This window comes from Lissotriton helveticus, chromosome 5_1 (assembly GCF_964261635.1).
Source record: "Lissotriton helveticus chromosome 5_1, aLisHel1.1, whole genome shotgun sequence".
NCBI classification, from domain to species: domain Eukaryota; kingdom Metazoa; phylum Chordata; class Amphibia; order Caudata; family Salamandridae; genus Lissotriton; species Lissotriton helveticus.
The window spans coordinates 1820225277-1820238736 of NC_136065.1; the positions used below are offsets into that span (position 1 = coordinate 1820225277).

General features: G+C 47.0%; 1 protein-coding gene across 5 annotated transcripts in view; it reads right to left on the reverse strand.

The window, feature by feature from the left end:
- GRN (granulin precursor) overlaps positions 1-13460 on the reverse strand; it is a 1937406-nt gene that overhangs the window by 898898 nt on the left and 1025048 nt on the right. For all 5 annotated transcript variants that reach the window (XM_078645176.1, XM_078645173.1, XM_078645175.1 and 2 more), the window contains one exon: positions 10819-11082. In XM_078645176.1, the coding sequence (XP_078501302.1) occupies positions 10819-11082 (264 nt within the window). The remainder of the gene's footprint in view (positions 1-10818; positions 11083-13460) is intronic.

Below are 13460 nucleotides of genomic sequence, written 5' to 3' on the forward strand. Positions count from 1 at the left end.
GTTGGGTTTGTATCGGGTCAAGGACGTGAGGCTGGTTTGGAGGAGATCAGTTTGAGGATCCCGGTTTCCGGAATGGGGTTGAAGGACTTCCAGGTTTTATTGGGGTGCTTGGGCGAGCTATCTACTGTCACTGGGGGCAGGCTTTGGCAGACGGCGTTGATGTCCAGTGAGAGCTCAAGTTGGTGATTTTTGTCTTCGAAGAAGTTGGCAACGTTTTCACACAAGATTTTGGAGGCCTGTAGGGAGGATTCCGGGGGCTTGGAGGTTTGTTGCCTGATTGTGAACCATCCGTTGGGCCTCTTTTTTGCGTTGCCCAGGGCAGCGCAGAAAAATGTGTTTTTTTCGTTGCTGATGTGTTTTTTGTATGTCCTACTGGCTGCTTTGAGTTGTTAGAGTAGGTTTGAGGAGAGGTTGTTCCTCCATTGTCTTTCTGTAGCTCTTAGTCTTCTTTCTTTGTTAGTGTCCGTGTTGAACCAAGATCTGGATGGGATGTTCATTTTTTTTTTAGTTTCAATGGGGCGGCTACTTGATCTAAAATAGATGTCATGATTGTGTTGTAGTGAGAGGTGAGTTCTGTTGTGGATAGATCATCCGTGGAGGCAGTGAGGAGAGAGTTAACCCTTCCCTCTAGGTCAGTCATGTTAATCTGAGTGAAGTTTCTAATCCATTTTGAAGGGTCTTGGGTGGAGGGTTTCAGTGTGATCGGTTGAGTGAGGTGAAAAAGTATTAAGTTGTGGTCAGACCAGACCACGGGTAGGGTGCAGTCTATCGTGGCGTTCTCTTGCTGGGTGATGGCATCTAGGATTGCTCCTTTGTTGTGGGTTTCATCTAAGCAGTGTTGGGTAAGGTTGTTGCTGTGAAGCAGCTCCTTCAGGTTCTGGATTTGCAGGTTGTTTGTCATTCCAGTGTAGGTTGAGGTCACCCAGAATAAGGTTGTTCGTGTCTCGGAGGAAGCAGTGGGCAATCAGGTCGGATAGGTGTTCAGTGAAAGTGGTGTTGCCTGGGGTGGTAAATAAGGTGGCAGATAAGTGTTTTGTTGTTGCTAGTGTTAATGTTGGTGGTTAGGCACTGAAAGGTATTGTAGTTGAAGGAGTCTATTTCTGTCACAGAAATATTATTTTTGTGGATGATTGCTATGCCTCCGCCTCTTTGATCTTTTCTACCTTTGTTGGTTACTACAAAGCCAGGGGGGACAAGAGTATCCATGAGTGGAAGTGAGGAGTCATTTAGCCATGTCTTGGTGATGAATGCTATGTCTGTCGTGGGTGAGAATGGCTTCCCCTAGCTCTGTGGCGTGCTTTGTGGCTGATCTGCAGTTTATGAGCATGCAGTTTGTGGGGGACATCTATGTTGGGGTTTTTTCCACTTGGAGGACCGTGGGGATTGTAGTGCGTACAAGCGCGAACAGATCTATTTCTGGGAAGCTCCACATCTGAAAGAACTGGAGGAGAACCGCAGGGTGGAGTTCCGATTTGTGGATCTTTTGTCATGGACGACTGAGCAGATCTGCAATGTAGTGATTTACTCCTGGAAGGTGTTCCGCAAGGAGATATATTTTGTGAGGTATGACCCATCTCCAGATGCTCTGACCTAACAGAGCTGGGGAGAGTGTCCCCCCCTCCTCACTGTTTTTGTAGGATATTGCTGTCATGTTGTATGTGTGAATTAAGACAGCTCTGCTTACTAGATGAAGTTGAAAAGCTTTCAACGCTAGAACAATTTCTAGCAGTTCTAGATGGTTTATGTAGAGTTGTTTTTGTTGAAGAGTCCATATGCTCCAAATGGTATGTTTTTGTAGATGAGCTCCCCAACTAGTGAGCAAAGCGTCTGCTGTTAGTTCCATCTGTGGAACTGGGTCGACAAATGGCTGCCCCTAGGAAAGGTTTTTTGTATTCCACCACTGCAGAGTGCGGCTGTCTACCAGCACTAGATCTGATAACTGACCTTGAGCCTGGTTCCACTGACGTGCTAAGCATTCCTGGAGGGGACGCACATTTGGAGTCTTGTGTAAGGAACGATTAAAATGCAAAACACCATCATTCCCATCAATTGCATGAACACTCGACCTGGAAACGAGTTGTGACAAACAGAGATTAGAGTCTACATGTGGCTCCTAGAAATAGCTGTGTATTGGATGGTTGGAGATGAGCCTTGGTGAGATTCACAGTAAACCCAAGGTTGTGAAGCAGTTGGACTGTTCTTTGAGTGTTGCATAGGCAGCTTTGCTGCAAGCTGACTTTTATGAACCAGTCGTCTAGGTAAGGGAAGACGTGAATGTGCTGTCGTCTTAGATGAGCCGCAACTACTGCCAGGCATTTGGTGAAAACCCTGGGTGCGGTAGTTACTCCAAATGAGAGGACCTTGAATTGGTAATGTTGGCCGTGTACCAGAAACCTGAGATATATCCGGTGAATGGGAATATGGAAATAGGCGTCCTTTAAATTCAGAGTGGACAGAAAGTTACCTTACAGAAGGAGTGGGAGCACTTGTTGGAGTGTGATCATGTGAAAGTGGTCCGACTGAATGTATACATAAAGTTCACTGAGGTCTAGTGTGGGCCTGAGAGAGCAGTCTTTTTTGGGAATTAAAAAGTATAGGGAGTATACCTCGGTCCCCTGATATTGTAATGGGTCTGGTTCTATAGCATGCATTTCCAAGAGAGAACCTCTTGCTTTAGAAGGGTAAGATGCTCTGGTGACATCACATGTGATCTTGGAAGAATATCTGGGGGGAGTGTGTGTGTGTAAGCTCCAGGCATTAACCATATTGGACAATTTGTAGTACCCACTTGTCTGAGGTTATTGAATTCCAGACAGAATTGAGAGAGACATCCCCCGACATGAGTGGAACGATAGGAGGGTAATGGAATGAAGTCACTGTTTGTTCGTGGGGTAAATGCATGTGAAGTTGCCTCTGCTTCCTCCCTTACCGTGGTTGCCTCTGAATCCCCCTCTAAATTAACCTCTTAAGAGGGGGAATGGTTGTTGCCCTTGTAAGAGGAGGGGTGGTTTTCGATGGAATCATTTTTGGAACCACCCCTATAAAAGGAGCAGCAAAAGAAACCCCTAGTGGCAGGCAATTGCAAAGCCCCCACGGACTTTGCAACCTCTGTTTCTTTTTACATCTTCTCCAGCAAGGTATCAACCGTTGGGCCAAAGAGATATTCTTTGTCAAATGGTTGGTTGAGGTTTGCACCTCAGACTTGATTCCCGAGATTCTCAAACAAGCATGTCTGCGTAGGAGTACACTAGTGTATACTGTATGAGCTGCTGTATCTGCTGCGTCCAGGGCACACCTGATTGAGGCATTAGTGATAAGTTTACCTTCTTGGATAAGGACATTATCCTTAGTTTTGTGTTCGGCAGGTAAAAATTGCAGGAGATTTTCTAACTCATCATAACGAGCCCTAACAGTGATCCAACAGAGCTTGAGCGTAGGCAATGTGCCAAATTAGCTGCTTGTGAAGCCACTCTTTTGCCCGAGGCCTCAATAAGCGTAGACTCCTTATCAGGAGGCGGAGCCTCACCTGTAGTTTGAGTTCGCTCTCTTGAGAGCGTTGGATACCACCAGAGAGTCTTAAGGCAACTAACCTCTGATGTAAACAGGGTCGGTGGATGTAGGTTTATATTTTTTCTCCATTCTAGGTGTAATTATCACAGGATGTTTAAATGTCTTGTTGGTGTGTTTCAACATACATTTTGGCATAGGTAAGGTATGAGTGGCTCTCTGAGAGGAACTAAGTGTCTCAAAGAGGAAATCCTCTTCTAAAGGCTCTTTATTCAACCCCACCCCTTAATATTGAGCAGCCCTGTTAAGAAGTTGAATGTACCCAATGTTATCGTCAGGGCAAGCCCGTCTGCGCCCGTCCGCGCCCGAACGGGACCAGGGGCCACCCCTCCCTGCTCAGCCATCATGCCAGACCTTCACCTACCATTCGCTGCTCCTGCGCCAATTAAACCAGACAGTTGGTTCACCCCGTTTACACACATGGGACCTCTCTATCCAACACTCCGCTTGTAATCAGAGTGGATTTCATTTCTCCCACAGTATAAAGAAACCCACATCAATGTTGATGTTGCTGCTCAACTGCCGCTCACTCCCCAAACACTCCACGGAAATCTCCCTATTGTTGGAGGAGATGAGCCCAGACGTTCTTTTCGCCACAGAAACATGGCTATAGGAACACTCTGAACCTGACCTGGTACAAGCGCTTCCACCTGGTTATCAAATACTCCGCCTACACCGCAAAAAAGGCATTGGCGGTGGCCTAGCAGTAATCCTTAAATCAGATTACGTTGTCACTAGCACCCCCGTAAATTTCCCGGATTGTGAATGCCTTCCTTTTTTTTAATAAAATTCAGCGCCACACATACCTTTTCGGGTATGCTCATATATCGTCCGCCAGGACCACAAGGACAGTTTCTTCCGGATCTTGCCTCGATAGCGGCAAGTCTTGCAGTTAGCTCTGCCAATTTTACAATTTTAGGGGACCTTAACATCCACCTAGATGACCCAAACGACTCTATAGCCAGAGAACTTTCCTCAAGCTTAATTGCCCACGAATTACACCAACGTGTTACTGGGCCCACCCACCAAAAAGGACATCTTTTAGACCCTGTTTTCAGCAATTGCAAAAACCTTCACGTTGGAAATCCCTCCCCCCTTCCATGGTCTGACCACTTCCTCATCCCGCTCACCTGGACCCTGCCCCTTCACCTCCCCCCCAAACCCCGACAACTCAACGTTCCCGCAACTGGTCTTAACTCCCTTTATCTGAGTGGCAGGATCTCCTACAAGGCACCAAACCCATTAACACATCCACTCCCACTCAAGATAACGAGAACTATAACAATTGGATCACCAGTTCCCCAGATATAGTATTACCACTAAAAAATTTCCATCCTAAGCGGGGCAATCCTACAGCCCCGTGGTATACGAGTGATCTACGAGAGGCCAAACGTGTCTGTAAACGACTTGAGAGGAAATGGCGCCTCAGTTACCTCCCAGCAGACAAAGCGAGCTATCGAACGGCAATTAAAAACTACAAAGTAAATATTCATCTAGCCCAGGCTAAATATTTTGAACTTAAGATCGAGAAAGCAGCGTCCAAACCTAGGGAGATCTATCAGATAGCCAAATCCCTTTTGCAACTTCCTGAGGCCCCAAAACATCACAATAACACTCAGACCCACTGTGAGGAAATAGTTTCTATCTTCTGGTAGAAAAACTCAGCTATCAACTCTTCTTTTCCCCCCACTGTTACTTTGTCCACAGACTCCGTCAACATAGGCTGCACGACAGCTCCCCCTTGTGTTCTCAATAGCTTTCCCCCATTAGAACTTATTAACCTGGAAAAACTCATGAGCCAGGTTAAATCTGGATCACCTATCGACCCAGCTCCTCCCAGTACTCTCACTCAGATAATCCAACTGATCTCGCCCACCATCCAAGACCTGCTCAACTCCTCCCTCCATACTGGTATTGTCCCACCTCCATGGAAAAGAGCAATGGTCAAAGCTATTAAAAAAAAACAGTCTCGATCAATCTAACCCCGCTAACTATCGACCCATCTCCCTTCTGCCATGGCTTAGTAAACTTCTTGAGAAGCATGTTAACATCGTTCTCACTGACCTCCTTGAAGTCAATAACATACTGGACCTCTCTCAGACCGGCTTCAGGCCCCGTCACGGTACGGAGACTGCACTGATTGCGGTGACGGAGGAGGCAAGAAGGATCTTGGACGAGGGCGGGTCCACGGCCATAGTCCTACTCGACCTAAGTGCCGCCTTCGGCACTGTCAATCATAATATCCTACTCCACCGTCTTGACAAAATAGGAGTGTCAGGCACAGCACTCAATTGGTTGAGGTCTTTTCTCACAGACAGATCCTTCCAAGTCTTTGTGAGGGATTTCACCTCCGCCAGTAGACCCCTCAATTGTGGAGTGCCTCAGGGCCCCTCCCTGAGCCCTACCCTTTTTAATGTCTACCTACGCCCCCTGGCTGATGTCGTCCGCCCATTCGGGGTGAAGATCGTCACTTACGCGGACGACACGCAGCTAGTGGTAGCACTGGACCCCCCCCTGAACTCTCACAGTTTACACACATGCCTGGAAGCCGTCGCTGCTTGGATGTCTGGCTCTTGTCTTAAACTCAACGGGGACAAAACAGAGATAATGCTCCTTGGAAATAACATCGCGAAATCCATCGATCCTATCTGGCCCCTCTGTTTAGGAAGTTCCCCGCAACCCAAGGAGCAAATCAAGAGCCTAGGCATCTGGCTCGACCACACTCTAACCTTCAATTATCAAGCCACCAAGCTTGCTGCCACCTGCTTCGGGCTGATGAGACTACTCCGTAAAATTCTCCCTCTCCTTCCGTTCCATTCAAGACGGATTATGGTTCAAGGATTGATCCTCTCCCGTCTCGATTGTGGAAACGCCCTATATCTTGGGGCCCCACAATCTACACTTAACAGACTCCAGGTTATTCAAAACTGTGCGGCAAGAATTCTCCTGGATATTCCTCGCTGAACTTCAGTCAGAGCCAGACTGAGGGACCTTCACTGGCTCCCGGTGAGATCCAGAATCGAACTTAAGAGCATGTGCATCGCACACCGATCCTACTGGGGAACAGGCCCCTCGATCAATTCCCCCCTGGTGAAAGCCTACCTACCCTCTCGCTCACTCAGATCCGCGACCTCCCACCTCTCCTCAGTACCACGCATTAGGAAGGCCAGGTGTGGAGGCCGCTTGCGCTCTTACAACCTAGCTAGGATTTGGAACTCCCTTCCCCTCCATATCAGATCAGAACCTAACCTTCTCATTTTCCGTAAACTGTTAAAAACTTGGCTCTTATTCCAGCCTCTCCGGCTCAACTCAATCTTTTCAAACAGTGCTGGGACGCCCCTGGGTAGCCATCGCGCTCTACAAATCCTCATTCCATTCCATTCCATTCCAGGAGGGGGGGGGGGCGAGACGGGTACAAATCAGAGTCATTATCTGGGCTTGGGTCAGTATGATAATCCTCCCAAGGGTCAATGTCCTGTGGCCTTTCCTGATCTTCCTCCTCATCCCAGTCATCCTGTGGCTCAGGTGTAAGTGGTGGAGAATTTGAGGGTGTAGTAAGTAAACTGGGATCAGTGGGGGAAGGAGGAAGAATGTAAGGTGGAGAAGGGTTAGTGCCCACACTTTTGCCATTGAAAGGAATGCGGTAGTCCTCTGGCTGGGCCAGTGGCTTGTCTATTTTCCGTTTTTTTGGAAGAACGGCATGGATATGTCAGGGTTGATCACAAGTTTTTTCTGCTTCGGATCCGAAGGGGGGGCATCGGGTTGAAGGCTCTTTACACAGAGTATCTTTATCTTTAGTTGTTTGTTTCAGCGTTAAAGGTTTCGGCTCAGAGCCTTTTGGCATCAGAGGTTTCGGCTTAGAGCATTTCAGTGTTGAAGGTATAGTTTTTAGCAATGGTGGAGTTGTGAATGCCACATGTTTAGATTTAGGTTTCGATGCCCAAGGTGTTTTTTCGGCACCGGAGTGGTGCCGACTCGTGCCCGAGCCGGGTGTCTGTTTCGGAGACTGGCCCGAGGGCAGGGTATCGGAAACCTTTTGATAGTGCCGACCTTGGCCCATAGGCAGAGGAGGGACCGGAGGCTTTGTCTTTGGTTATTGAGGGGCATATGGGTGTCTTTACTCACGGGTACGTTGACCCAGAGTAACTTGCTCCTCTTCTTCGATGTCAGTCGACTTCAGGCACAGAAATTTTGTATTTCGCTTCGGCTCCTTGAGCTTGCTGTTCTGTATCGGAATCATCCCTGAAGATGTCCGGTGCGGAGCCGCTCTGGGGTCGCATCTCGAGGCTTTGAGCCCGACGGGCACTAAGTTTTTTTCGATCAAAACGATACACTTGTCGCAGTTGTTCTCGCTGACAGGCAGGCAGAGGTTGCACACATCGTGCAAGTCAGTGCGTGGAAATTTATCACGGCACCCGGGACAGAACTCGAAGTGAGTATGTTCCATCGGCTGTTAGTCCGGTCTGCGCGGGTAGGCCCGACTGCCCACCACGAGTTTTCAGATCAATGTTTTTTTTCGAGGTGAGACGATACGCGACGAATGGAGAACCGCTTTCCATAAAAATACCGGTGAGGGTAGTTGATTGAGCGAAGGGAACCGAGATACGGTGCCGAACTGAAGCATAGCAATACACATCCGAGCCTGATGGTAGAAAAAAACAACCTAACAAAGGAGTCGATGCATATGCGCACTATCACCAAAAGGAGGTGTCACCTACCTCGTGAAAGGAAAGACTTCTCCGAAGAAAAACAAAGTGCAAACATTCGGACCCAACACTAGATGGCAATCTATGCATAGCATATGATCTACAGCTCATATGCCTTGATCACCTATTTTCCCTTTCCCTACTAGAGCTTGGCTAAGAAGCAGGAGGGCAGAATCAGGTCTGTGGTCGGCAGAAGCACTAGTCGGCTGTTAAACTCTAAAAGGCTGGTACAGAGAATACAGGAGGGCACACGAGGGGAGCCCTCCAGTACATGGGATCCCACGTACAACACTAGAATCGGTGTTGGGGTAGGATTCCAACAAGTTTGATAACAAACATGACCGGTTTGGGTGCAGCCAATATATAGACAGACATCTCGTAATTGACTTGATGTCCACTATATGTACTAAAAGGCTGACTGCACTTACAAACCTAGAGAATGGACTCCGGGGTTTGTAGGGGGTGTCCTGCTCTTACAAGGCAACATCACACTTCTAAACGAGTACCCTGCCTTCAGGATGGATAAGCCTACATTAGGGGTGACATAGGTTTTAAGTATAGTGACCTTCAGAGGTACGAAAACGTATATCTGTTGTACGTGGTGCTAACACCAACTTGCACAGTTTGCAATGGCAAGCCTGTAGCCACAGTTTGAGTGGCCTTTCATGGGTGGCACAATACATGCTGCAGCCAATGGGAGACCACTGGTGTACCTATGCCTTGGGTACCTTAGTACCATATACTAGGGACTTAGAAGGGTATACCAGTAGCCAATTGGGAATATACGAAGTACTTCCCATAGTCAAATTTTGGGAGAGAGCCCAGATTAGCAGGATCCCAGTCAGACTAGTCAGAAAAACGTAAAACAACAACAAAAAGTGGGGGTAATCATGAAAATAGATCCTTCTTTCCTACATATACTTACCCAATTGGCCTGGATTCTGTACCCGATGGATGTAATCAGACCTTGAGTGACTGAATACAATAAATGCTTAACGTGCCCTCTGGATAAGAGTAACTGCTAGCCCAAACTACCTCAAGGAGAGCTGTTAGTACTTCTCTAGTTCAGCCTCGGCTATACCTCTGGGGAGTCCCTGGACTCTGTACAGTATACCTTACTTTGGCACAGTATATACAGAACCAGCTTCCTGCAGATTGTCCCACATGAAATGGCGGGATGATCTTAGGGAGGAATGAAGACTTGGTCCGAAGCACCACTCTATCCATACAAACAGATAGCAAAGGGGGCTTAGAAGATAAAGCCTGCAGCTCGCTCACCCTGTGAGCAGAAGTGATGGCAACAAGAAAGGCAGTTTTGAGAGTCAGCAACCTGCGGGGACAGTTATGAAGAGGCTCGAAGAAAGCACACGAAAGGTAAGAACCAGATTTAAGTCCCATTGGGACATTACAAAAGGAGATGGAGGGAACAGAAGTGTTAGGCCCTTAAATAATCTGACACGATAGGAGAGGTGAATTAAGCCAGCTGATCTGGCAGGCTAAGAAAAGCAGAGGTGGCTGCAATTTATCCGTTAAGAGTGCCCAATGCAGATCCCTGCTGGGCCAAGGAAAGAATATACAAAATGACCTTTGATCGAGGAGCAGAGAAGGAGTGTGGGGGTCGGGGTCAACAGCTTTTGCTGTGCACCATGCCACAAACCTGTTCTATCTACAGGCGTATACAGTTTTAGTGGAGGATCGCCTGGCTGCTAAGATATCACAGACTTCGGGTGGAAGGTCGAAAGCGGTCAACTGCCTCCGTTCAATCTCTACTCAAGGAGGTAGAGACTGGACAGGTTCAGGTGAAGAACCATCCCTTGCTGTGACAGAAGATCCTCCCGAAATGGAAATCTGCTCAGAGGATCAAAGGCCATGCTTATAAGGAAACTGCAGGTATCAAACAGTAAATAAACTCCACAGTCTGGAAATAAATACACGTTTTAAAGACCACAATGGATCCAAGCAAACTGGAGCTACAAAAACAGTCTTATGCACCTCTCAAGAAAATGCAAGAACTTTTCCCATCATTAATTTATATTCAACAAAATACCTGCACCTAGAAGGCCCATGCATCATCTATCAACCCTCGTTGCACCACGGGAGCAGTCAGATGACGAAAACAAGCTGTAGGCACAACTCAACAATAATGTTTTGCTGGAGTTGCTGTGCAAGAGTTTCCATCAAAGCCAGACCTGTGCATGGGAGGGGGTGTGATGAAGTTCAAGAATATATTGTGTTACTACAAGGCTTTTCTGATAGCATAGCCCTAGATCAGATTTTTTTTGTAATTTGAAGATTAGTCTACTTTCAAGATTTGTTTTTAAAAAATTTGCTTTATTTGATAAGTACCTTAGCCCGAAAGGGCATCTTTTTCTAGTAAAGAGCGTATTATATCAGTGTGCAAGTCTTTAACGTGCTTTGAAACCAAGTGATGCTCAACCATAGTAAAAGAGATTAGGTTTATCTACATTTAACACTTGATCAACTGGGAAACTATGCAGGGACAAAAGTGACGTATGACCACATACTCCAATTAAAGTAAACTTACACTAGGCGCAGGGCAGCATGAATAAAGACCCAACTTTGATTTACAACATGTGTGCCCCTCTGGGCAGGTAGAAGTTTTGTCACAAAGCACATCTGGAGCATGTGGCACCTCCGGGGCATCTGCAACATTAGCAACATCTTCCTTGTGAAGCTTGTTCTTGATGAGCCAGGGCACGGAGAGCTCCCCTTGAGTGCAGGTTTCCTGTCCTACATTGCAGGTGAAACCGTTTGGGCAGCAGTGCACATGGTCAGAACAGCACACAGCCTGAAAGAAATTAAAACAATCACGATCAATGTCAATAGGTCTGGCGTAAACATGACAGCCCCTTTTCTTCATTGGTGAGTTTGGGCACTAAAAAACACATGCATCCTCGAACTCATTTTTGCAAACAATCTGTTAAACAACTCGCTCACATTCATAACTCCTCAGCAATAAAACCTCAAAACATCCAACAAACATATGCAAGAGCAATTAGAAGAAATTGCAGAAAAAACTTACATTGCAGCAAGCGACCATGTTGCAATGGCACTGTGCATAGTCTACACACTGTGTAACAATTCACCATTGGTTTAAATACACCATTTGCTTCACCAAATGCTTTTAATAGTAAATGTCAGGGCTACTGTCTTCGCTGTAATTTGTTCCAACTTTAATGAACCAAGAATTGCATCTTACAAAATTGTTGCTATTGAACCAATTAGCTATAGCCTATACTTACCTTAGTTAAAACACCTCATCTGGTATAGACGACCTACCCGCAGATTCCTTAACTTAGAACTATCCCCAGCTTGCATAATTTGGCTCAGTGTGGTGTAATCTGTGCCGGAAGTGACGTGTGCAGTGCCTATATAGAGGTGCCACCCTAGGGCGCCTAGATCAGTTTTATTTATGACTGTCCACGTCAGAAGCACAGTCACGAAAAGTACTGCTAGAGGTGGGTGAAAAACATGGCTGTGAAAGGGAAACATCCCTAAGTTTTCAAATCAGTTCATATAGTTGGGAGGATTGGTAAGTCGGTTAGGAATCTGCGGCGAGACAGTCTATCAGATAAGGCTCTACCGCAGGTAAGAAACTGGTTCAGCTGATTGAGACTTATAGCTGCAGATTCCTTATCTTAGAAAACATACCCAAGCAATACCACTCCTGAAGAGGCTTGGCAAAACGATTTCAAACTAAAGTCCTGCAGGACTGAACAGGCAAAGTGCCTGTCCATATGTACTGGACTGTCCAGGCAGTAGTGCTTGGTAAACTTGTGCACTGAGGCCCACATTGCTGCTAGGCAGATGCGAAGGACCAGGACTTCGCGTGCTAGTAGGGGGTTGCTTCTTGGCCAATAAAAAGATTTTGATGCAGAGGATGATCCACCGCGAGATGGTCCATTTTGTAATGCCTTCCCATTCGGGGTCCAGCACACCACGCGAAGAGTTGGTCATTCACGCACAACTCTAATGCGGTCAACGTAGAACAACAATGCTTTTTGGGGCCAGCCAGTGGAGTCGCTGCTCTTCCTTAGACAGATGAGGCGGAGCATAAAAGGTAGGCTGGGTGTAGCTTGGCCAAACTGAAAGGGAGTTGCCACCTTCGGTATGAAGGAAGCTCTAGTGTGAAGAACCAGCTTGACTGGGAAGATGTTGAGAAACTGAGGCGTAGGTGACCAGGCCTGACGCTTACTGTAATTTTACTGCCACTAGAAAGGCCATCTTGATAGTAAGGAGCCCGATAGGACAGTTGTGTATTGGATAAGAGGGAGAACACATTAGAAAGGTTAAACCTAAATTTAGGTCCACACTGAGACATGATGAAGGGAGAAAGTAGGAACAAGAGTTGGAGACCTATCAGAAACCAATGTACAATTGGGTACTTGAAAAAGGATGGCTGATCTTGCAACTGTAGACATGCCGAGATGGCAGAAAGAATCTTTAAGGTGTTCAAAGCCAAGCCCTGCTGGGCAAGAGAGAGAACATAAGAACCCGAGAAGGGGGAGCAGAAAAGGGATCAATCTGGTTTGCTGCATACCATGCCACAGACTTGCCCCAATGGCAGGTATATACAGTCTTGGTGAAGGTACACCGGACACCAAGATGAAGATACAGAATTAGGTAGAAGGTAGAAAATTGTCATATCACCGCTCAATCACCCCACATATAGGCGGAGCACTGACCGTTCGGATGGTCTTTTTAGAGCAGAAGACAAGTCAGGCAGCTGAGGAGGCGGCCTTGCCATGCTCCGTCAAACCAATTACAAACTGCAGGTTGATCTGCTAACGAACACCTGGAGTCGGCATTAAGGACCATAGCTAAAAGGTGTTTTTCCCAGCACCGATTGCATTGTGGAGCACGAGTCGGGGCATTGACATACCCAAATAATCGAACTCAATGAAAGGACCACAATGGAGGCGAAGAAATATGATGCAGAAAAGGATTGTCCAAAGCTATCAGGAGACTCAAGAGGCCCCGGCGAAGAGCAGCAGGCGGGTCAACTCAGAGCCCAGGCGAAGCATGTCCAACCACAATGGCGGAAGAAAATCATCTAACAAGGGAGCTGATGCTCATGCGCATTACCAGTCATAGGAGGAGTCACTTCGCCAACTCCATTACGGACATTATCTCCCTTCAGGCCATCGCATCCACCAACTACACCCT